Genomic DNA, 27,017 nt, shown 5'->3' on the forward strand with positions numbered 1-27,017 from the left:
GTGGACATCCTTGTCTTGTTCCTCAGTTTTAAAAGGTGTGCTTTTAATATTTTACCATCGAATATATTAGTTGCTGTAAGGTTTTTATAGATGCCCTTTATCGGGTTAGGTTAAAGAAGTTTCTTTCTATTCCAATTTTGCTATGAGTTTTTATCATGAAGGGCTATTATTAAAGCCTGTTGTGTACTTTTTCTGCATCTGTTGAAATTATGAGGTTTTTTTCTACTTAATCTGTTAATAAGATAAATTACATTAATAATTTTCTGTTATTAAACTAGCCTTGCATTCCCAGAATAACTCGGACTTGGTTAAGATGCATGCTTTTTTGATATATTGCTCAACAATACAATTTTTGTGGATATAAACTAATTTCAAAATAGAAGCTAAATCTCTGTTTACAATAAAGTCTTTCCCAAACACCTTAACAGGGTTGCCCACTTTGCTACAGGATGTGAGGATAATTTCTGGCTGTTAGATGTTGGTATTGGCTTGATATGGCAAAAAGAACACTGGAAAGCTACGTTATTTTTGCCCTTCTGTTCACCTGAGAATATTAATACAGTTCAATTGACTCATGTGGGCCTTATCTCCCTCAGTGAGTTTCTCTGAGACCCAGGGACATATATTTGTTGCTTGCAGCCATGTGGCTTCACTTGCTTTGCTGTTAGTCCATCATCATCCAACCGACATTTACTTAGTAGGCACTGAGGACAAGGCAAAATCTGTTTCTCAAGGAACAGCTATTCTAGTGAGAAACAGAAAAGGTAAAGTTACAAAACACAGTTATAAAATGAAATGATACATCTTACCTTCTATAGACCACTCTAGTGGTGATGTGTGGGGATGGATGGATATGGATAGAGAGTCTTTGGGTGCAGAGAGAGAAATGGAGAATCAGATGAGATATGATACTTGAGCTAAGTTTTATGGATGATGAACATTTACTGATCTCCAAGAACCTCATTTGTTTACTAAGTTGTTAACAAATGATAGCCGTTTTTTTTCTCTCTCTCTCTAGCCGCCCTTTTAGCTTTGAAATTTCATCTCTTTGGCCCCATGACCATATTATTCTTTTCAGAACCTCATAAATAATTACATGCTTTATTAATTGTTTGTGTTCCCATCTGTGTCTTTGGTCCTTGAATCTTTTCTTCCATAGATTTAGGGTTGTGAATAACAAAAGAGAATCTTTGTTCTGTTTTATTAAGTAACTAGAGGCCCGAAGCACAAAATTCATGCAAGGGGCTCGGCCCTCACAGCCCCAAATGCCGCCACCCTCTTCAGGGTGATCGATCGCAGAGCCCCCCCGTGCCCCCCCCCCCACACTGATCGCCCTGCAAAGGGTGGCGGCCCCAGCTGCCTTGTGGCCCCGCCCCCCACCCAGTGGTTGTTCTGGAAGGTCATTCTGCCGTCTGGTCTAATTAGCATATTAGCTCTTTATTATATAGGATACCAATATACTTCATACATAGAATACTGATGATATTGACAAATGAATCATATAAAATGAACCTATTAACTTTGTTGTGTTTTTATGAAAATGCTCAATTTATTGTTACCATAAATAGATATTTTAAATTCCAAGCGTTTATATAATCTCTAAGCACATTTCATTTGTATGTCTTATTTCAGTGCTGGACCCAAAGGAGACAACATTTATGAATGGAGGTCAACGATATTGGGACCCCCAGGATCTGTCTATGAAGGAGGGGTGTTCTTTCTTGACATTACCTTTTCACCAGACTATCCGTTTAAACCCCCTAAGGTCAGTATGACGTATTGATTCATCTTTAGCGATATATATTGTTGTATCTGTGTACACATATACATATTCTTAAATATACATATCTAAGAATGCACATCTATCTTGTTAACATAGACAATGTCCAAGGGCTGATTGTATGTAAATGGAAACAGAATACACAAAAGTATAGGTTATTCCTCCACCTCAGCCCTGTATTTCATATTACATTGTTTCTTGCCATCCTTTCTTGGTGTCTCCTTTTTTTGTGGTATATGTTTAAATATAACATTAGAAAGCATGTTATGGCTGAAAATAGGGGAGTAAAATTGGGCTCGTACCAGCCCTTGAGCCTGAAGCTGGAGCCAGAGCCACACCCACACTGGAAGCCAGACTGGAAGTGGAGGGAGCCCCACCAAGGCAGGGCTTATGGCGCCAGCTATGGCACTCTGAGTTCTGGAGCCTCCATGGTTCAGCTACTCGCATGAAGTGTACACATGCACTAGAATGGTAAGTGTGACCCACAAGGCTTAAAAATCACGCCAAGAAATTCAGTAAAGAAGTGTTTTCATATTAGTACAAATGAATAATTAATGAAACTCATATATAAATGACTAGAGCAAGTGCAGGAGTACAGTGTCATGAGAACGTGGAAGAACTTTCACTTATTTAAATCAAGATTGTGTACTTTAAGAATTCTTCACATTCCTTTCTACTGCCTATAAGCCAGTCATTTGATGAGTTTAAATTTGTTCTCTGCTTTGGAAAGGAAAAGACCCTGCAAACGCTGTGTGTATTGACTATCATGAAAGAATTCTCATTTGATAAGATTTACCTCTCAAAGTCGAGGGAAATAAAACTTATTTCAGTTGTAGGTTGGAGTAAATTTTAAAAAGCAAGAATAAGTCTATACCTTTACCATGACTTTCTATAATTCCCCTCCCTTTCTCCTACCTTTCTTCTCTTTCTCTCTCTTTCTTCCTTTCTTCCTTCCATTCCATTGATGATTGCATGTTGTTTTTACTTCAAAGCAAAAAGTAATAACTATTAATTTTTCCAAAGAAGAAACTAAGGCATAGAGAAACTAAATAACTTGCTCAGCATTATTCAGCAAGCAAATAATGGTGTCAGGGCTTAAACCAGTGATGCTCAACCTTCCTAATGCCGTGACCCTTTAATACAGTTCCTCATGTTGTGGTGACCCCCAATTTCATTGTTACAAATTGAACATAATTAAAGCATAGTGATTAATCACAAAAACAATATGTAATTATATATGTGTTTTCCGATGGTCTTAGGCGACCCCTGTGAAAGGGTTGTTCGACCCCCAAAGGGGTCATGACACACAGGTTGAGAACCGCTGATTTAAACCCATGTTTCTTACTATATTACACAATACATTGTATCCAAGTTGAGAGACTTGGTAGCACTAGTGATCACCCAGAGATGCATTTGGTAGGTTTTCAGTGACAAAGCCATAATATATCTAATAATTATTTTATCCTTTTACTGAATTGGAACCTTATGTCTTTCCATCTACCTTGGACCAGCCCATAAATCACCTGGAATAGTTACTGTACCAGTGATGGAGGACCTTTCTCTGACAGCCTCCTCAAAAAAGGAAGTTCAGAGCAGGGGAGAGAAGGGAAAGCTCAAATTGGGCAGTTGTGCTACTCATATGTCTGGTGTAGTCTGTATACATCTCAGAAAATGTATGGACTTATCCAAGTTCCACATGACAGAAATGTGTAGATTAAACAAATCTAGAAGGGAAAGCTAATAAGATAGATAAACTAGTTCAGTTTCCAAAAGACCTTGATGAACTGGAAGGATAGGCCAAAACTAACAAGATGGAATTTAACCTGGCTCCATATGTAGTATTTCATTGAGAATGAGAACGAAATCATGATACAGATAGAAAAGAGAGACCTGCTTTATTTTCCTATAAAGAAAATTTGTGGGCTCTTGGCTGCCTAAAATTCTATGGGCACTTGGGGTTCTTGAAAGCTTAAGGAGACATTCTTAGGAGTATAATTTTCAGGACTTTGAACTGGTTGCACTATATCTCAAGTGACTCATTCACTTTTAAGCTCCTCATTTTAAGGACGAATGAATAAGCTTGGGAAAAAGAGAGTTATTGGCAGTCTTGAGTTTCTTCACTTGATCTGCACTTTACTGAGCATAAGCTGTACCTACTTATTTCTCCTCCAGTCTACCCAAGGAAGACTAGGATGTTTCCTTTCACAGATGGGGAAGCCTAGAGAGGTTTTTCAGTAATGTACAACCACAAATCTACTTGAACCTCTGACTCCAGGGACCGTGCACTTTGCACTGAATTATACACAGTTAGCCTGAGATGTTTACTAGTAAAAATAGGACGTAGAAGGAATGTGATATCTGGCTGGCCTCAGATGTTTCAGGAACTCTGCGGTGTGAGTTGGGGTTAGACTTTATCCTGGATGGCTGCATAGGACAAAAATAGAAGCAGGAGGGTGTCAGTTACCGGAAAGTAGATTTCAATTCTATATGTGAAAAATCTGACCCATAGTTGGACAGTCTGGTTTTGAATAGCTATGCTTCTGAAATACTAGGCTCCCCCCCCCCTTTTTTTTTTCTTAATTGTCTACTAGCTTCTCTTTACTGGGAGTGTTTTTTACAAAAAGAATATTACCAGAAAAAAATTAAATCCCTCTACTGAATGAATTTGATTTGAAAATTTCTTAGGACTAAGAAAAATCAAACTTTGGTAATGCTAATCACAATTTAAATGCTCATTTATTAGAAATTGGTAGGAAGTTTTTCAAAGCATATTATTACCGCCTAATTATTAGAAATCAAATTTTATAGACAGATGTTACTCTACTAAAGGGGAAAAGTTTGTAGGTATCTTGAAAACTGTTAACTAAAACAAAGACTTATTAATAGTTTTGAAGTACCATTTTCATGCCTTCCTAGTCCTCTGTTACATTAAGTAATCCATATTTGGGCTTAAGCTTTGTTGTTTTCTCTGTTGCCCTCATCCTATGCTCTTTTCCAACAACCTTACCACACACTTGGATTCATTCAACATTTCCCAGTTCTCTGAAGAATGAACCCAAAGTAGGGTAGGTGTCAGGTAGAATTGTTGGTGAGAGCAGAGGCTCAGAAATAAATCTGATTGGCTGTCTAATGGTTATCAAATATCCATTCATAAAATTAGTCTGTGGCATGATTGGATTCATGAAATGAACTTTTCCTAAACTCTCACACTTGGAATCTTTACATATTATAGTGCTCAAATATATCGCTTAATGGTCAGTAGAGCAATTTGGATGACTCGTCTTGCCACAGGAACTTTGTGGGAGTAGGGATTCATCAATTCGGACAGCCCTACACTTCAGCACCTAAATCCTAATAAGGCAAGAAAAAAAATTTTTATAAATAGATACTGCTCATTATACTTATTATACTAGTTTTAAATGGGTCAAGTACTAGTTGTACTTTCAAATGCTATATCTCAGTAAAGTTTTTAGTACATTGATTTTCTTATGCATGGAATCAGTATGTTTATGCACTTTTTACTAAATCTATAGCAATTTTGTTTTGTTTAACATTGTTTGTTGTATCTAAAATATCTGATGCCAAGTCTTTAGTTGAATTGTTAACCACTAGTAATATTATTTCTTTGGGAAAATATTTGTTTAATGAAAATTTAGAAATGACATGTGGCTGAAAATAAAAGCATATTATTATGCTGGTAAGTCCCAAATTTTTTTAATACTGTATTTTTTTCAGTGTAGGCATACATTTTAATGTTATAATTCAGATATCTACTTATTTTTAAAGTAGACATTGCTTTATATCTTATTGGGGATTACATTTTCTTATTCATTTTAGAGATTTTACTCCTGTGCTCAAAATCTGCACTTTTTTATTTTAAAAGTCTAATGCATATTGTAATATTTTAACTTTGCAAGATCTACATACTTGTAATGGAATAAAAAGTAATTACAGATAAACAAAAGGAAAAAAATTAAATTACCTATAATCCTAATCCAGAAAGTACTCATACCATTTCTTTTGAGATTTTTGTTCTCTGCATACCTATATATAAATATGTTTTTATGTACACACACAAATATATATACACATAAAAATTGGGCTATATTTCTTCCTATTATTTCAGAATTAATTTTTTACCTAACATTATATATTCACCCACCACTATATATATTTCCAATAAGCATATAACTACATTACAATTATAGAGGCTATGAAATATTCAATTATATAAATACTATAGGCCCGGTGCACAAAAATTTATACACTGGTGGCGCGGGGCGGGGGGTGTCCCTCAGCCCCACTTGTGCCCTCTCACAGTCTGGGACCCCTCAGGAGATAACGACCTGCTGGCTTAGACCCACTCCCGGGTGGTAGAGGGCAGGCCCAATCCCTAGGTGCAGCCCCTGGTCGGGCTCAGAGCAGGACCAATTGGGGAGTTGGGGCGTCACCCCCTGTCATGCACAGAGCAGGGCAGATCAGGAGGTTGCGATGCCACCCCCAGTCACGCTCAGGGTAGGGCCAATTGGGGGGTTGGGGCACCGCCCCCTGTCACACTCAAGGCAGGGTCGATGGGGAGGTTACGTCGCCACCCCCTGTCATGCACAGAGCAGGGCCCATCAGGGGGGGTGGGGCTCTGTACCCTGTCACACACAGAGCAGGGCCAATCAGGGGGTTTGGGCGCCTTCCCCTGTCATGAATAGAGCAGGGCGGATAGCGAGGTTGTGGCCCCGCCCCCTGTCACACACAGAGCCACAGGGCGATCAGGGGGTTTGGGTTCTGCCCCCTGTCATGCTGCTCCAGGGGCCAGGAGGCCTCGTGGCTCCGCTGAACCCAGTGCTGGGAGGCCTCGCGGCTCCTCCTGACAGCGGGGCAGTGAGGCCTCGCTGCTCAGCTGATCCCGGTGCTAGAAGGCCTCGCAGCTCCGCTTGGCACAGGGGCAGTGAGGCCTTGCTGCTCCGCTGATCCCGGTGCTGGGAGGCCTCATGGCTCTGCTTGACACCAGGGCAGTGAGGCCTCTCTGCTCCGCTGATCCCAGTGCTGGGAGGCCTCGCGGCTCCTCTTGACACCAGGGCAGTGAGGCCTCTCTGCTCCGCTGATCCCAGTGCTGGGAGGCCTCGCGGCTCCTCTTGACACCAGGGCAGTGAGGCTTCTCTGCTCCGCTGATCCCGGTGCCAGGAGGCCTCGCAGCTCCGCTGATTCCAGTGCTGGGAGGCATATTACCCTTTTACAATATAGGATAGAGGCCTGGTGCACGGGTGGGGGCCGGCTGGTTTGCCCTGAAAGGTGTCCTGGATCAGGGTGGGGTCCTGCTTGGGTGCCTGGCCAGTCTGGATGAGGGGCTGAGGGCCGTTTTCAGGCTGCCGGGTGACTGAAGCTCCCAACCGCTCCTTTTTTTCTTTTTTTTTCTTTTTTATTCTGGGATTTATTTACCTTCTATGGCTGTCACTGGAACTGAGAGCCAGTTTTAGCTCTGAGGCTTGGCTCCAGCTCTGAGACCTCGGCTGCTGAAAGCAGGTATCTGGATTTGTTTGGCTTCTGTAATTGAAACACTGTTGCAACTCCAGCTCAGCCGGCTGGCTGAAAGCATGGGGTTTGTTTAGCTTCTATAATTGCAACATTGTTTCTTAGAGTGCAGCTCAGAGGCCCGCAGCGGCAGGCGGGGAACCTTGGCTTCCTCCTTCACTGGAGCAAGCAAGCCTCCTGTTAGCTTCAGCTGCCTGGCTGCCAGCCACCATCTTGGTTAGCAGTTAATTTGCATATCACCCTGATTAGCCAGTGGGAAGCGTGTCGGAGTTACGGTTAATTACCGTGTTTGTCTATTATTAGATAGGCTATCAAATTTAACTAATATCCTGTGATTGGACATTTAAGTTCTTCTCAAAATTTCTCTCATAATCAGTGATGTGATTATGTGATGAACATCTTTATACTTACATATTTTATATACTTGCATTATTATTTCCTAAGGCATATTTGTTGACATGGAACTTCTGGGCAAATGGGATTATACACATTTTTAGAATGTTGATAAAGGTTGGCAAATTGCCCTCCAGAAAAGCATTGTATTCATTTACTTCATGGTCATCCACACATGATAGTATAGAATTCCCTACACTCTCATCAGCTCTGAGAATCCCTAGTCTTTTTTAATCTCTGCCATCCCAGTGGATGAAAACTGGTATCTCATGGTTACTTTAATTTTCATTTTTTTGACTACCAGTGAAATGTGGAATTATTTTCTTTTGCCCAATTATTTCTCTTTTTGTGAATAATATGCAAGGATTTTTTTGACGTCCCACATCAAATAAAATTAACAAGTGTACTTGAGAAAAATTTAGAAGCAAAATCATGAAATATGTTTTATTCCTGTATTCTTTTATTTGACTGAAAATATTGTGACATCATGTCTAATGTTTCATATCTCAGAGTCCTAATGATATGTCAGATAACATGTCAGATCTTTGTTTTTACAGTAGAAATACACAGAGGAGCCTATTTTCTGTCTCCTATGGATCTGGATATTTTATTTGAAAAATAATAATAATAAGTGGGCATTCTATAAAGATTTAAGAGTAGGTAGGAAGGAGGATCAAGCATGCTTGTTATTTATTTGTAGTATCTCAGACAAGCTATGCACAAGTTAGACATGCTGTTTCAATGTTCAGATCTATTACTGGAAAGAATTGTATTCTTTGGTAATGGAAGACAGTATCTGCCAGTCGATATTTTCCAAAAAGGAATGATAAAATTTGTACCTAAAATCTTTAAAAACAACAACTACATGTATACATAGAAATATTCACGTCAGAAATAAAGGTCTTTAATGTTAATATCTAAAAGCTTTTTAATATAGTTTGTTCTTTCATTACAAATTTCATCAAACACATTTGAAAATAAATCTTAACTTGAAGGTCATTTCAGAGAGTATTATATGTTATATGGGGGTAATAAAATCTATGAATCACTTACTGATTAAATTTCAGTTAATAGGAAAGGTCTCACCAGCTTTCAGATGATGAAATAGATAATTTAGGTCCGTCAGATTTTCATTTTGTTATCCTCATTAGATTTTAACCTTAAATTGACAAGTAAGGCTAATAGTGAATAAAATAGCTAGTTAGTTATAGTAAGAAGCTATGATAGCCAGCATTTAAAAGCCAGAGATAGATCTATAACTAAAGTTCAAGGAATTCCGCAATTTTATTCTAACTAGGTTATTATCATTGGCTTGTTTTTGTTGCTTCTGCTACTGTTCGAAAAAGTTGACAGTGTTCCCCAGGATTTTTGGAAAGAGCCATAGTCTGCATGTGTAAACCCAACTGCCTACTCATTTGCTCTGGTCTTGAGGAGAGAACACACTCAGCATGGAGTAACATGAATTAACTTGTTTTTAACCTGAGTTCATATATTCATATAAAGCCTTGGCCATGAGTCAAGTGCTTTCATACACATTGAATTGCCTATTTTATATCTCTAGTTGAACATCCAACAGTCACCTCAAATTTAACTGTTCCAAAGTAAACTATTGATTACACAACCTTACCTCACTCCTGCCAAAGCAGTTCCTCTAATCTTCCCCATCTCAATTAGTGGAAACTAGTTTTCTAGTTGCTAAAGTTAAAAACCTTGCCGTCATCCTTGACTCCTCTCACACAGCCTAGCTAGACCCAGTTTTACTGGTTCAAAGTAAATATTCAAAATAAATCCAGAATCCAACCATTTCTCATAATTTCTCTAGTAAGACTCTGGGCCTGAGCCACCATCAACTGCTCCCTCTCCCCGATTGTATTAGAAATCCCCTATCTGGTCTCCCTGCTTCTGCCTTATTCCCCCTGCAGTGTCTACCCCTACCCATATGATCCTTTTATAATTAAGTCAGATTACATCAATTCTTTGCCTAAAACCCTTCAGTGATTCCCAAATCACTGAATAAAAGCACACAAAACCACAAAGAATCACCCTGTTCAAAGGGATATTCGAGGAGAACCAAGATGGCGGCATAGGTTAACGCCGGAGTTTGCTGCTTTGAACAATTACTTCAAAAGTGAAACCAAAAAACGGAAGGGACATCACCCAGAACCACAGGAACGCTGGCTGAGTGGAAGTTCTACAACTAGGAGGAAAGAGAAACGCACACGGACACTCAGAGGAGGCGCAGTGCTGAAGTCAAATTCTGAGGTGCGGAGTGCGCGGTTGGCGTTTTCAATCGGGAGGGAGTCGCAGACTCTGAGCTCCAGATCCGGGCGAGTCTTTAGGGACTCAGACTCAAACGGGAGAAGCGGGACTGTCTGGCTTCGGTCAGAGCGAGTGCAGCTTTCTCTCCGAGCTTTGCAGCGGGTGCTGGGACTCAGAGAGGCAGAGCCCCTGGGGACAGGACTGAGAGCCGCCATAACTGCTCTCTCCGGCCCACCCTGTTGATCCTGTGCGACCTGCCCTGCCCAAGCCCTGCACAGAGGCATTTGCCGGATAGCCTCAGGCAAAGGCTAGATTAGCACCTCCCTAGAGGACAGAAGTTCTCTCACTGCTGACACAGCTGATTCTCATAGCCACTTGGCCTGGAGGTCAAACCCTCCCTGGAATTAGCTACAACAATCAAGATTTAACTATAAGACTGCGAACAAAGACCACTAGGGGGTGCACCAAGGAAGCATAACAAAATGCGGAGACAAAGAAACAGGACAAAATTGTCAATGGAAGATATAGAGTTCAGAACCACACTTTTAAGGTCTCTCAAGAACTGTTTAGAAGCTGCCGATAAACTTAATGAGATCTACACGAAAACTAATAAGACCCTCGATCTTATATTGGGGAACCAACTAGAAATTAAGCATACACGGACTGAAATAATGAATATTATACAGACGCCCGACAGCAGATCAGAGGAGCGCAAGAATCAAGTCAATGATTTGAAATGCGAGGAAGCAAAAAACATCCAACCGGAAAAGCAAAATGAAAAAAGAATCCAAAAATGCGAGGATAGTGTAAGGAGCCTCTGGGACAGCTTCAAGCGTACCAACATCAGAATTATAGGGGTGCCAGAAGATGAGAGAGAGCAAGATATTGAAAACCTATTTGAAGAAATAATGACAGAAAACTTCCCCCACCTGGTGAAAGAAATGGACTTACAGGTCCAAGAAGCGCGGAGAACCCCAAACAAAAGGAATCCAAAGAGGACCACACCAAGACACATCATAATTAAAATACCAAGAGCAAAAGATAAAGAGAGAATCTTAAAAACAGCAAGAGAAAGAAACTCAGTTACCTACAAGGGAAGACCCATACGACTGTCAGCTGATTTCTCAACAGAAACTTTGCAGGCCAGAAGGGAGTGGCAAGAAATATTCAAAGTGATGAATACCAAGAACCTACAACCAAGATTACTTTATCCAGCAAAGCTATCATTCAGAATTGAAGGTCAGATAAAGAGCTTCACAGATAAGGAAAAGCTAAAGGAGTTCATCACCACCAAACCAGGATTATATGAAATGCTGAAAGGTATCCTTTAAGAAGAGGAAGAGGAAGAAAAAGGTAAAGATACAAATTATGAACAACAAATATGCATCTATCAACAAGTGAAATCAGGGACATAGAAAGGGAATGGACTGACTATTCTTGGGAGGGAAAGGGGTGTGGGAGATGTGGGTAGAGACTGGACAAAAATCGTGCACCTATGGATGAGGACAGTGGGTGGGGAGTGAGGGCGGAGGGTGGGGCGGGAACTGGGAGGAGGGGAGTTATGGGGGGGGGGGGGAAAGAGGAACAAATGTAATAATCTGAACAATAAAGATTTAATTAAAAAAAATTAAAAAAAAAAAAAAGAATCACCCTGTTCACAATATACTTTTCAAAATCGGCAATTCACTCTTGACTCAAATACTCAAAGCGTGCTCCTCCCACAGAACCTTTGCATTTGCTCTTCGGTCTGCCTTTATTGTCTTCCCCCACAAATTCACCTGGCTTACTCCATTTCTCCTGTCATGTGTCAGCTCAAATGTCACCTTTTCAGAGAGGCACTTGCGTGACAACTCCCAGCCACCTATGCTCCCTATGAGCTTCCCCCTGCTCCGCCCCCTAACCACACTTGACTTTTCTCCATGGCACCTCACCCTCCTGCGTTATACATTTCTTCATTTATGAATTTATTGTTTCTCTTTCTCCAGTTATCATGTAAGCTCCAAGATCATAGGAACTTTGTCTATTTTGATGTCACTCCTGTATTCCCAGCCCCAGCACACCCAACCCTGTGCCCCTGGACGACTAAGCCCACGGCCCTGACATGATGCCTGGCCCTGCCACCATGACCTAACACCCCCAGACGTATGGACCTGCCTGGGGATTCAGTAGGCATTCAATAAAAACGTGTTGAATTAATTTAATCCATACAACTTTGCCATATGACAGTATTCATTACCTCCCGCTCCACTTCATATATCAGAAGACTGAGGTCCAATGGAGTTTAAGTGGCACAAGGTCACATGGGAAGGAGGTAGCAGAACTGGAATTCAAACTCAGTTCTCAACGAAATCTTTCATTTCCCAATTACAAAGAAGACTTAAATTGCTATTATCTCTGGAAGAAGGAACACTGGTTCTTAGATTTTTACACTCTGGTATTAGTTAATTATTTAGCAGCTCTTTCTCTAGAGCAGGTGTGTTGGGCAGGAGACAAAAGTGGCCATGCAAGGAGCGCAGAAAGTTAGGAAGAGATTTTGAGTGCTTATCTTTCAGTTTTGCCAAGGGCTCTCTTTCCAGAGGCATCTGGGGCTTCTCAGATGTGTCCCTAATTCACTAAGTATTAATTCTGTGTCACACAGTAAATACAGATTTCTGGATTTTGCTCGTCCTAAGCTAGAGGATAAGTCGTTTCACACTTTACAGTTAACGGGGTCAAAGCCAGCCTTGTGTCTCCAGTATCATGACTGGGCTATAGTATTGCTTACATAGCATAAGTCAATTGTTTTTCTTTTTAGTGCATTCTCCTTTTTGATAAACCTTTTAAAAATGCCGTACTACACCTTAATGTTGTGTGAAATTTTAAAATGAATGTGATGAATAAAAGTAGATCAAAACAGGGGTCATTGTTTTCCCACTTTTAAAACAACATATTATATCGATTTGTGTGTCCAGCTATCTCTCCCAGCCACCACCAATTTAAGAATTACTAAGAAGTAGGATGGATTTTGTTTTTTTTTCATTTTCAGGGCAAGGAGTACCAACTTTATTTGTTCTAAACCAAATTAAATACGGTTGTAAGGTAATAGAAAATCGGCCATTAGGATGAAAGGAAGTTCTATTTAGTCATATTTTGGGAGGATCCCACTCTTCCTTGCTTTCTATAGTCTGATGCAGTTCCAGATTTGGAAGAAAGGCCTTTATTTATCACTAGAGGCCCGGTGCACGAAATACGTGCACTCGGGGGGCGGGAAGGGGGTTCCTCAGCCCAGCCTGTGCCCTCTCACAGTCCAGGAGCCCTCGGGGGATGTCTGACTGATGGCTTAGACCCACTCCCTGCAGACAGCGGACCTAAGCCGGCAGTCCGACAGCTGTCAGTCCGACAGCCTTAGCACTGCCACGGAGGCGGGAGAGGGTCCTGCCACCTCCACTGTGCTCACCAGCCATGAGCCTGGCTTCTGGCTGAGCGACACTCCCCCTGTGGGAGAGCACTGACCACTAGGGGGCAGCTCCTGTATCAAGCGTCTGCCCCCGGTGGTCAGTGTACATCATAGTGACTGGTCATTCCGCCATTCGGGCAATTTGCATATTAGCCTTTTAATATATAGGATTGTCTCCTCTGAAATGCTTATTGCCCAAGCCAACTTAACCTTTCAGGTTGAAGTAACTCAGCCACCTACACCTTTACCCAAGTTCTGATGGAGTAAGTGTGTCATGATCGGATACATACACTCCCCCATCAGAATCTTGCCTTACAGGTGGGGGTTTCAGACATGTATTTTGTCATGTCCCTCTATGCTCTGGAGTTCCTTTCTCTGTGGAATGTGATCTTACTCCAAATGGGAGTTGGTGTTTGTTGATATTACTGTCAGCGTAACTGGGAGGAATGGAGAGGTCTAAATTTCTTCACAAAGGGTCTTTTTAACAGGAAGGTTAAATGAACAGAAGAAACTGGAGATGTTGAGATGTTTGGAAAATGAGGAGCTCTCTAGCTGTCAGGGCCAGGGAGAGATGGCAACTCACTTATCAGGTGATTTTTCCAAAGAAAGATTCTCAGATCTAGACAAGTGACACTCCCCTCAGAGTTTTTCTGAAGAGAGCAAGGTGGAGTAACTTGAAGATGAAGTCTTCAGGATCCCAAACATCAAAGGGTAGGGACCCACTAGTACCAGAAAACAGTGAACACTGGAAACTCTGAAACACCACAACTCACAGAAAGTTCAGAGACAGTAAGGTAATGTTGAAGGAATAGTTTTGTAAAGAATAAAACTTTTTGCACAGCTGAGCTGGAAAAAGCTTCAAATTTGGCATTTTCCTAACCTTGTAGGAAAGAGCCCCTGATGGTATCACATCAAGGCATAGAACAGACATCTGTGTTCATTAAGTGTCTGTAAATTTGAAAACAAATTTTGTCATCCACAAGAAATGGGATGGGGAAATGGTATTCTACATGTAAGAAAACATTGTGGTATTCTCTGTTTAAATGCATTACTTGTTTGGGTAGCTATATGTAATGTTATTTTTTTCAAGCTTGGATATAGTAGGAAGGTCTGAGTTAATTTTTAAGACTACCAGCCAAATATCAATCCCTTTATGGAAATGATCAAGTTTCCTTGATTTTTTTTCCTTAGAGTTGAAGCTGGATCTCTTGATAAGATAGCAGCCTCTTAGAGATTTGCTCACACAGACCCAAGGAAAACTAGAGAAGGAATGCTCTCAGTTCCCAGCTGGCCAAGATCAGATTCAGTTTGTAATCATGGCTTGCCACTGAATTCGGGGAAGATATGATAGACTGGTCTTTGCAAGTATTATGCAGAGCTTGCCCTGTGGAAAGTAAAGAGAAACAAAGTCAGACAGAAGTTAAAGATTGTAAATAAAATAGATCTAGAATCAGATAGCTGCATTGATTTATATAGGTGTAGCTATTCTAAGCAATCGGGTACATTTTTTGTATGATACCAGTATGTTAGCAGAACCTACCAAAAATTCTTGTAAGTTGGTTGCTTTTTGAAATGCCTTTCAAGGATGATTTATAAAGCGGAGATTTATTGAGCCCTTGATACTTTGGAGTTCCTCTCTGTGTAAAGATGAATAAGCTACAACCCTAGGGAGCATGGAGAAAAGGAGAATAATAGGAGCTAACACAATCGTCCAGGCTAGAAAAGTATGAAGTTTGCGTATCGCGGATGAAGACAAGGGTAACAATATATTAATTCTTTTTTTTTATTTCTTTATTCAGTAAACATGTGACAGATACACAAGTCGAAATACTGGGTGTGCAGAAGTGTCTTTTGTATAGAGTTTACATTCCAGATATGATAGAACAGGATTTCTCAACTTCAGCATGATTGACACTTTGGACAAGATAGGCTTTTGTCATGGAGGGCTATTTTTCCATTGTAGGATGTATCCCTGGCCTCCAGCCACTGATGCCAACAGCAGTCTCTCTGCCCCCGCTCCAATTTGTAACAAAAATGTCTCCAGATATTGCTAAATGTCCCCTGGAGGACTATTTTAGAAGTATCATTCGTATCCAGTGAAACTGATTTGAGACATCTGTGAGGACTCTCTGGCTTCTCATCTGAATGACCAGGTGGAAACATGTTACCTACAAGAAACCTATAGGACATCTGGGTGGAAAATGTTAGTTAGGCAGCTTTATATATCTGGAGTTCAAGTGAGTGATAGGAGCTAGAGATGCAGATTTGAGGGTTAAAATTCTAGAATAAATTACCTCACCTATAGAAATGGGAAAATTTTCAACCCAAACTGGGTTTTGCAGCTATAAATTTCCAAGATGGATTTCTTAAAGGAAAGACTAATCATTGAAAAGATTAACAAAACTCACATTTTTCCTTTTTCATTCATTATGTTCAGGGATTGGGAAGTTATTTTCTACATAGAATACAGAATAATGCCTCACAAAATACCACGATCTCATTAAAAGTCTCATTTGTTAATAAATCATAAAAGCATGAACAATTAAATAAGTCAGACAAATTAATCTTCCCACAAGTATCTAAATAAGGACCGAAATAAATCAAAACAATTGCCTGTGGTTGCAGTGTACTTCTGCAGGGGAATGGACTAGACTTTAAGCTTCATTTCAGTTTCCAGTTCTACTGACATGGTGGTTATGGAGGATTGTGTGCTAGTAGATACTATACTGTACTTTTAAATGCCTGATGTTTTATACTAACACTAGAGGCCCAATGCATGAAATTCGTGCTTGGGTAGGGTCCCTTGGCATGTACGGCGACCAGGGCCAATCTGTGGGATGACTGGCGGGGAGATTGGGAGGGCCCCCGCTGGCACCCACCGTGGCTGGCCTGGGGCCTGCAGGCTGGGGGCAGCTCCTGTGTTGAGCATCTACCCCCTGGTGGTCAGTGCACGTCATAGCAACCAGTCGTTCCACCATTCAGTTGATTTGCATATTAGCCCTTTATTATACAGGATTATACCATACTTTTATACTCATTATCTCACTTGATTCTCTCACTTGGAGAGACTTATCCTAAGAAATGAAAGCTTAGATTAAATAGTGTGATTGGGATCATGTTGCTAGTAAATGCCAGGGTCAGGATTAGAACTCCTGGCCTCCTGATTTCCAGTCCAGCAACCCCCACTCTTCACACCTGCAGTAGCTGAGCTGTGAAGTGATCTTGCTAAACACACAGTAATTCAATTTATTGCCACCAGCCATACTTTGAATTCTTTTGTGCAGTTATTTGCAAATCATCCTTTTTAAAGGATGTAAAATATATTGCATAGTTGTTTGCCCTATATTTGTCCACTAACTTATTTTAATGTCTATCCCTATAGATTATATAAAGCAATAGTTTATACAATAAAGAAATAACACTCATAAAAGATAATATATATGTTTAATTCAGGTTACTTCCAGTTATTTTCTTCACTTCCTCACTTTTTTTCTTACCTTCCTCATCTTCACACTTTAAAACATCACCTGTTCTTTGGTGGTTTGCTTTTAAAACCAGATTACACAGTATAATGTTCAAACAGCACAAAGGTATACAGTAAAATTAAGTCTTTCTCCCTGTTCCCCAGCGTTTTCATTCCCCTCCCAAGGACCCTTTTCCTACATTTGTGTTTTTCATTTATCATCTTCAGGATTGTCCCATATTCATGTAAGTAGATTCGTTCCATTATACAGGGTTGGGCAAAGGTAGGTTTGCAGTTGTTGGTGTGGAAAATAATACAATAATGAATAAATAATAATACAAGAATAAGCTCTGTTTCGCATACTCAAAACTGTAAACTACTTTTGCCCCCACCCTGTAGTTCACTGAATGAATGTAACAATCTATTCAGCAGGTTCCCTACAATAGATACATAGGTTATTTCCAATATTTTGCCATCACAAATAATGCTTCACTGAGTATCTTTGTACATAGGGTCTTTGTGTGTTTGTGAAAATATATTTGTAAGATAAACTCCTTTAATTGGAATTGTTACAACATATGTGAAATGTTCAATATTGCCAGATTGCTCTCCAGAAGCTATACCAAATTATACTCCAATTTTAGATGCACCTGCCTTTTCCCTAAATTCTCACCAATGCTTTGTGGAACCACCAAATATTTGACCTTAAGCAATCTAATTGATAAGAAAGAATGTTTAATTATAAGTGCATTTCTCCTATAAGTAAGAAGACCTTTCTATGTGTCTGAAGGTTGGCCTTTTTTTCGAAAGGAAAACTTACAGTAACCTATGCTCTTGACACTTTCAAACCAGGTAACTTTTGATGACACTAAACTCTGGAACTTGATATTTTCCTCTGCAAAAGAGAAAGTTTAACAATCTCTATGAGAATTTTAATCTCTGTCAGTGGTTTGTCGCTGCCCTGCTTAAAACTTTTTATTGGTTTTCCGTTGCATTTAGAATAAAATTGAAACTTCTTACATTGGCTCACAAGGCCTTCATGACCTCTCCACCTGCCTCACCACTGCAGCCCTCCTCAGCCTCCTTTTTGCTCATCAGGACCTTGGAGTTTACTGATCCCTTTCTTGGGACACGTTTGATCTATCCCTCACATGAGCATCACCTTGTCATTTTTCAGGCCTCATCTAATGAGAGGTACATTTCCTGACCACCTTATACAAATAGTTCCACACTGGTTATTTTCTATTACATCAACCTGGCAACTTCTTTCATGAAACTTTTCACAGTCTGACATTTATACTGTACCTATTTGTCAATTGGTTTCTTTTCTGCCTACTGGCATTAGACTAAGCTGAGAACGAAGACTTTTTTAAGTCTTGTAATACCAAGCAAATAGTACTTTTGATAAGCAAATAGTCATTTTGCTTGTCACATCTTTAACACTTCAGAAGTCTATTTGCTGTGTTGGTGTGTAGTATTGAAATGTTGTTCAGTAAGAGCATATGTGTGCTTGTGCATATGCACACATTCTCATTCTTCCCACAGAATCAGATATACTGGACAGCAGGGTCTTCCTTTTCCATGAAGATGTTTGTATGCCCTGTGCCGGTGGCTAAGTTGAGTGGAGTCTTGTCTGTAAAACAAAAGGTTTCTGGTTCAATTCCTGGTCAGGGCACATACCTGTTCAGTCCCTGGTCGGGCATGTACAGAAGCAACTGATAGACGTTTCTCTCTCACTTCTCTCTCTCTCTCTCTCTCCTTTTCTTTCTTTCTCCCTCCCTCCCTCCCTCCCTCCCTCCCTCCCTCCCTCCTTCTTCCTCCCACTCTTTAAACATATCCTTGGGTGAGGATTAAAAAAGAAGAAAAAAAGATGTTTGTCATAAGGGCATCAGTAGACCTAGTAGAAAGCAATGCATTTTGTTTTAAAGCACTGAAAAGTAATAGTTTTGCTGAAAATGCCTAAAATAAAGTGATACAGATATTGGCATGAAACTTATGGCAAGAAATTAATCCATGTTAAAGAAGAAACTTGAGTTTTTTTATTTTCATCTTGTTTGAAATACTCTTCATTTTATAAGTATCTAAGTTATATTTATGCAGCCCATCTGTTGACGCAAATTACAATCATATAATTTGTATCTTTAAATGTAGGCTTCTAATAATATTCAGTGTATGGGCCAAATTTTGCAGAGGAAGAAAATACGATAAACTAAGAACCAAGTACCTTTTACTGTAGCTGTCTCCCTTCAGTAATATAGTTGACTATATCACTTTTCTGTGCCATTTTTACAGCTTTAGAAGTCACATGAAAGCCAAATCAATGCATGCACTTGTTTTCAAAGCCAGACATAAGCAAAGAAAATATGTAAACTTTGTCTTTGCTGCCACCTTGTCACAGTGCACAACTGTCACTTAAGCTTTATTTAAACAGAAAATTCCTGGGGCGAAAATTCATGTGCAGTAGAAAGTATAAATTTATGGTATATTCATACAGTGGAATATTATATAGTAGTGAAATTAAAAAACAGAACAGTTAGCAATACATATGAACCTCATACACATGGTATTAAAAGAAAGAAGATATAAAAGAAATAAAAGAATATCTACTGTATGATTACATTTATATAAGTTCAAAAACATGAAAAACTAACGTATAGAGAGGTGGGAGTCAGAATAGTCATTACATTTGGGATGGGAAAAAACAAAGGGAAGATTTCTGGGGTGCTAGCAATATTCTATATTTTGTTCTAGGTTGTGGTTACTTACTTGAGTGTGTCCACTTTGTAAAAATGCATCAAGCTGTGCACTGATGGCCTAAGTACTTTTCTTTGTTTGTGTTACATTTTTAATAATAATTTACATTTCAAAAAATCCATATCTTTACATTTAATCCAACTCTCCTCCATCTTATAAAAATACTGCTTTGAACCTAAATGTATTTTTTCCTGTTAAATTTTTATTGTTTGTTTTAACCTATAGTTTGACATGTTTAGATCTTTTAATTCTTCACTTCTGACTGGTGTGTTAACTTTCTATCCAGCTTTATGTTATCCATAACTTTGATAAGCATGTTTTTTATGTCTTCATTATAGTCATTGGGAAAATGGTGAAAAAGCAGGGCTAATCACAGATTATCCACTAGAGAGCTTTTTTATGCCAACAATTTATTTGGTCAGTTAGCAGATCTGCTAAAATGTACTTACTGAGCCTATTCCACGTGGACCAAACTGGGTTATCATCTAGGCTGCAATTCTCTTTCTTGCTCACAAGGATACACTCAAAGTGCAGTTTGCAACAACCCAGTTTATTTTGGGACCTTACTATTTACAGTCACATTGGTCATAAATAATACATGCATAAAAGTCAGATTTGTGGCTGCCAGACTGCTGTATTGATTTTGACACTAGGCCAATGCCATTGACTGTAATAAGGGAAGAAGGCATCAAAAACTTGTGTATATACCTAACCAAAATAGGAAGAAGTTGTTAATGGGTGTAAACCAAGAATGATGTGATGACTGGTTGGCACAATACCAACATTCAAGAAGAATCTGAATATGACCCTCATTCTGTCACTTGCTTTCATACATTTTTTGAGAGACTTTTAAAGACCTCATATTAAACCAAAATGGTGTTCAGATGTACTTTATCCATTTTATTCTCCTAATCTGTAATTTTAGTAAACATATTGAAAAGAAAAATGGCATGACCCATGCATAGCACAATTTGTATTTGGTATGTCCATTCTTAATCCCCCTTGATCACCACATTGCATTCTAAGTACTAACAAATCACCTGCTAATAATCCTTTCTGGCCATTTGTTAAAAATTGTATTCTCCTTGTTAACAAAAGAAGTAAAATTTAGTGTAATTGAATACAGTTAAAAAACTGCCTTCTCTCTGCTATCTGTTAATATTTCACTGTTATCTACTCCACAGAGTGATAAAAAGTTATAGGAAGTCTAAAACAAAATGAGCTAGGAGGTATTTCCTCATACACATCTATATACCCAACATTTTGGAATACTGTTATTGGACAAACTGGGAACAGCAGGAGAAGACTTTCTGATGGAAATATTATGTATTAGCTGGTCCATGACAGATTACAGAAAGAGAATATAGGTTACTGAGATGCAGAATGACAGTGTTTTGAAGTATGGAAAGTACAGGCTTTCCCTCTTCACCAGAAATGGACACTGTCTCTTGCAGCAAATTAGCTTAGTGCAAATGTATTGCCAATACCATATACTCACTTTAAGTATGTGTGTGTATATATATGTGTGTGTATATATATATATATATATATATATATATATATATATATATATATGAAAGACATTTGAAATGATACATTCTTATTAATTAAAAATATACACTAAAAGAAGTAACTAAATTGCTTTTTCTAAAAAATATATCTCTTTATATCATTCTAGTAAAAAAAAAAAAAAAGATACTGAAGTTGATGTGCATGCAGTAAAAGCTGAATTGCAGGTGGATAGAGACACCTATATTATCGTGAATGCCAATTACATTGCTCCCTGACCACATTCCTACACCCAAGGTTTAAGAGTAACTTTATTTATTTTTAAATATATTTTTATTGATTTCAGATAGGAAGGGAGAGGGGGGGAGAGAGACAAACGTCAATGATGAGAGAAAATCATTGATCAGCTGCCTCCTGCATGCCCTCTACTGGGGATAGAGCCCACAAACTGGGCATGTGCCCCGACCAGGAATTGAAACATGACCCCCTGATTCATAGGTCAATGCTCAACCACTGAGCCACACCAGCTGGGTGCAACTTTATTTTTTTTCTTAAGAGGTTGTGTGGAAATGTAAAGATGTCAAAACTTTGCTAACTTTATACATTCAGCATGTCTAGTTTATTGCATATCAATTACATCTTTAAAAAATCTGTTCGTAAAATACAAAAAAGATTGTGTGAAGTAACAAATACAGGCAAAAATAATAGAAAGGATATATGTATTTTAAATCAGAGCAATACCATTGTTTACTCACAAAAATATGCAAAAGCATTTATTAAAGCAGCACATAAAACTTCAGTTCATGCAATTACTTTGTAAAATTACATTATCACCATGGACTAAATCTTTAAGACAAATTGGTGATGGGAAGACACATTTTCACCTTCATCAGTTACTATTAGAGAGGAGTAAAAGCTTAATAATTCTGTAGCAACAGTATCTTGTGCCAGCAAAATCTATAACCAAAAGTATCTTATTCCTCCACTAAACTAGATATGAGAAGATGTGTATTATAATAGTCAACAGTGTTTGAAAAAGTACTATTCCTACACTATAATATCAAACTGAAGATTTGCATTAAAAATGTTTGAGAGTGAAAGCATAACAATAACTAGAAATTTTGATAAAATGTTCGTTTTATTCTTTTACCCTCTATTCTTAACCTCTTTCGTTAATTGATTTTTATGATCAGTGAAGAATACAATTACTCCTAGCCAAGCCATAAATATTCCATCATGTAAGTATGATGGAATAGTTACAGAAGTAATGATACAGATTTTAAGTACATGGTTGATAAGTGAGTAATTTTTTATAATATGTTTTAATTTTTAGAGAGTGAGGAAGGGAAAAGAATAGAGAGAGTGAGAGAGGAACATCACCGATTGGCTGCCTCATGCATGCCCCCTACTGGGAATTAAGCCTGTAACTTGGAAATGTGCCCATACTGGGAATCGAACCAGTGAACTCTTGGTTCCTGAGTCAACACTCAACCACTGAGCCACACTGAACCACTGTGCCACACCAGCTGCACAATTAATGAATCTTAAAAATTTAGAGTTTTACCATATCTAAGAAGGTATAACCACCCATCCATTTGAGTTGTGTGACCTCCGAATACATACTGGGGTGGGCAAAAGTAGGTTTACAGTTGTTTGTATGAAAAAAGACATGCAGGTTATGATTATTACAGTAGCTTTATTATCTCAAAAGAATGTCACTCACATATGTAAACCTACTTTTGCCCACTCCTGAATGTCTTTGAAAACCCTAGAACTTGTCAGTATGATAGTGAACATAATTACCTTACTATAAAATATTAATTTTCACTACAAACAGGGGGTTGATTTCTTTGCTCTTTAATCTATATATCACTAAATTCTGACTGAAAAAATCCTATATAATAAAAGACTAATATGCAAATTGACCAAATGGCAGAATGACCAGTCACTATGACACACACTGAGCACCAGGGGGTAGACGCTCAACGCAGGAGCTGCCCCCTGGTAGTCAGTGCACTCCCACATAGAGGGAGTGCCACTCAACCGAAGCACGGCTCATGGCTGACAAGTGCAGCAGTGGTGGCGGAGCCTCTTCAGCCTCCGCGGCAGCACTAAAGATGTCCCCTGAGGGCTCCCGGACTGCAAGAGGGCACAGGCTGTGCTGAGGGACCCCTTCCCGAGTGCAAGATTTTCATGCACCGGGCCTCTAGTTGGAAAATAATGGAAAACTGGCTCATACTGGCTTTTGAAGAAAAGTACATTCTTCTAATATCAGAACATAAGTACATGAATCTTCTTATGAGATGGGGGGCAGAGGGGAAAGGGCATCTTGTTAGTCATTTTTATCTAGACATCTCAAAATTTTTAAATTTTATACTGTTTATTTGAAGTAGATAAAATGTAGTGATATATTTTATACTTCTACAATGTCTTGTCAGTTTTATTTTCTGATTTGAAGGAGTTATGAAATATTCTTAAACTTAAGTCTACAATCAGTGTTTGAGATGGTTATAATCTCTACTGACCAAAATATTAATCACAAAACTTTGAAAAGTGCTCTAGTCAAAATTTGAATAACAATACATTTCCCTTTATACATGTTATACATCTGTTAATATATTACCCTCCCCTTTAATGATAGCTAGTGCAAACCTAACTGGTATAATAACATCAGAAGCTCTCAATCAGTTATCATTTTTAGTCTTGGTATGTCTGGTCTCTTTTCAAATGTAAATATTCTATATTTTTTCATTTGTTTATTGAACAAATACATGTTGATACCCTCCTCTCCCCTACAGTGGGTAAATATCAGTATCATAAAATCCCTGCTCTTGAGGGCCTTATATAAATGTGTTCCCTTTATAGATAACATTCATTATAGCCTGTCTACAGAAATTCATTTTTTACATTTTCATTTAGCTGTACATACAGCTATTAGTTTTGTAAAATGAAGTTGGCACTATTTATTTTAAAAGCCACATGTGGTGCAGTTGTTTGCTTTTAAAAGATAACATTTGTTGTTATGCCACAGCAACCAATTTTCTACAATACAGAGCTGAATGCTGCAAATTATAGGGAAAGAAAAACGCAGCCTGGAGTTTTTAAGATACTACTTCAGTTTTGGGGGGTATTTTTTTTTAGGGACTGGTATTCAGGCAGCACGAATAGAACATTAGAAAATGGGAGTATATTTTTTCCACACAATTGTGATTCATTGCTATTAGGCTCCTTTTTTAGAAACATACATTTCCACACAGCCTTAGGGAAAATTAGCCTATTGGGTTTTTTTTAGGAAAGTGGTCTTACAGAGAATACTGGAGGGAAAAGATAACCTTAAAACAGCAGGCCTCAGAAGCCCTGAGGTGTGAATGAAGCAAGGTAACTAGAAGATTGAAACAGAGACTAGAGAAAAACGTTAGAAATCACAGAATGATAACAGAGATTGAGTTGTGAATAAATAAAGAATAGAAGAGGAACAGAAGAGAAGGAAAGAGATTGCCTGGTATAAAAAAAATAGTCATGCAGCCTGGCTGGGTGGCTCAGTTGGTTCAGCATCATGCATCAAAAGGTTTCAGGTTCGATTCCTGGTCAGGACACAGACCGAAGTTGCTGGTTCGATCCCCAGTCCGGTTGCTTACAGGAGGCAACCGATTGATGTCGCACATTGATGTTTCTCTCTCTCTCCCTCTGTCTCTCTGGAATCAATGCAAATATCCTCAGGTGAGGAATATATATATATATATATATATTCATGAAAAAGTAAAAAGAAAACAAACCCATGTAATTATCACTAGTTAAAAGTAAGATTCAAGGCAGCAGTCACCAACCTTTTGGACCTCGCGGACCACCAGTTGGCGACCGCTGCCTTATTTTATCATTTAACCCACTCTCATTCTTCCCGTTAGACTTCAATTTCAGTTTACTCTTCAAGTAAGCTACTTGGTTAGCTCTCAGTTCTAGTGTACAGGAGTATGAGTATCCAGCCAGTTCATTACATCTGTTCTCCACAGATATTTAAAGATTATTCACTAGGATATTCTAAATGCTGAAATTTAAACTATTCAAAGTTCGGATAAATCTTAAGTGACAAATTTAAGGTCATGTTAAAACATTGTGGTTTTTGTTTTGTTTTTTACTGACTTAGATTTCTTGCCTTGAATAATCTCACAGAGATGACAGGTCATTTGGTATAATAAGAATACCATTAATAATAATAGTGAATATTACTAAACACTTCTTGTCTTTATTAAACACTCTACATGAATTCTCATTTTAACAGAACTTGGTCTGAAAATCTGTTGATTCCCAGTATCATTAGCTTTCTTCTAGGGTCAAACTGTTGTGATCTAGAATTCATATAATTTTCATTATTCTTTTCCTGCTTTGTTTTTTTTCCCCTGTCATTTTCAAAAAACTCTCTGTGATGTGGATTTTCTTGTGTGTTTGTTTTCATTTATTTTCTATTTCCTTCCTCCTATAGCTTCTTCACTTACTACTGGAATTGCCTCAACTAAAGTATTTGAATTCCTCTGAACTTGTCTCAGATGCTTTATCCATAAAATGAGTATAATAATAGCACCTACCTCACAGGGCAATTGTGAAGATTAAATTATGTAATAAATGCAAATCACATAGAACAGTGCCTGGCACATAAACATTGCATATTTGTTACCCATTTTTAATTTATTTCTTTATTTGGTTACAAGTTTCTGGGGTATACATGCCTGATTTTTTAATTTCATGGTATAAAATACAAGGAACCAGTATCATTACCCTCCCTAGTATGCATGCAAAGTGTGGAAAGTTATGATATTTATAAACACTCCGCCACTTTCAAAGAATGTCTCTTCTGTGTTTTATATAGCACTCACTGAGAGAGTGGGCATTCAGCCAACTCTATAATTGCTGTTAATTTACTGTATCATTAGGAGAATTAGACATTGTTTCATTTTAGACTGTGTTAAAATATAGTTTACACTGTTGTGGACTATATGAGAAAGCAAATTGCCATTTCTAGCTAGTCATAATGAATACTTTGTATTGTGTTGTATGTATATTAAATTATTAATGTCAAGATAAATTTAACTGTCACAGTGTATGTTTTCAAACATAAAATTTATTACTTCTTTCCCAAGCATTAAAAGAAGTCTCTTTACTCTTTCCATTTTACATTTGGCAAATCTGTAAATATGCTGCATCTTATTGAATTGCCTTGAGTAGTGTGAGAACTATAAAAACATAAACAAAATAAGGAGGGCATTTTCCTTATGTTTATATTTATGTCACTATCTTTAATTTAACAGCAAGTGTCATGTGGTAGGTCATTTATTATACCCTTTACATGGAATCCATTAAGAACCTCAGCTGTTGTGTTTTGTAATTAATCGTTGTTATGTATGAGACATTTCTGCAGCTATAAATCAGAACTGAATAATCTTGTCTTAGGAATGTAGGTTCATTGGACATCTATTAAATTATGTCTTTTCTGTGCAGTAGTAATTAATTAATAAGTGTTGTCGGATCAACATAGCCCCACATAATGGTTTTAAGTTCAGTGTTCAAGAGCAGCTGTGCTGATACCTGATTTTGGAGTGGGAGATGATGCCTATGGTAGGAATATTAAACTCAGAGAGCTTTGGGTTCTGATTTTGATGGACTGTCGGGCATTGATGAAGCACCTGTCATGTATGTGCTCAATGAATGAAAACAGCAAGAATGTTTAATTGATATTTTGTGTATATGTTTAAGTTTAGATACCAGACCATCTTCATTTCCCACTCAATTGTTTAGGATTTAACAATTTTGAATCTGTATGTGATTATGTTACTGGAAAATTTTTTTCAAACCATCAAAACCCATTTGTAAAAACTCATACTGCCAGCCTTTTTAAAAATTTC

At 38.4% G+C, this 27,017-nt stretch overlaps 1 protein-coding gene across 2 annotated transcripts in view; it reads left to right on the top strand.

The window, feature by feature from the left end:
- LOC132215607 (ubiquitin-conjugating enzyme E2 E2) overlaps nt 1–27,017 on the top strand; it is a 260,737-nt gene that overhangs the window by 190,783 nt on the left and 42,937 nt on the right. For both annotated transcript variants that reach the window (XM_059664073.1, XM_059664074.1), the window contains exon 4: nt 1,633–1,765. In XM_059664073.1, the coding sequence (XP_059520056.1) occupies nt 1,633–1,765 (133 nt within the window). The remainder of the gene's footprint in view (nt 1–1,632; nt 1,766–27,017) is intronic.

The sequence above is a fragment of the Myotis daubentonii genome, chromosome 14 (genome assembly GCF_963259705.1).
Source record: "Myotis daubentonii chromosome 14, mMyoDau2.1, whole genome shotgun sequence".
NCBI lineage: Eukaryota > Metazoa > Chordata > Mammalia > Chiroptera > Vespertilionidae > Myotis > Myotis daubentonii.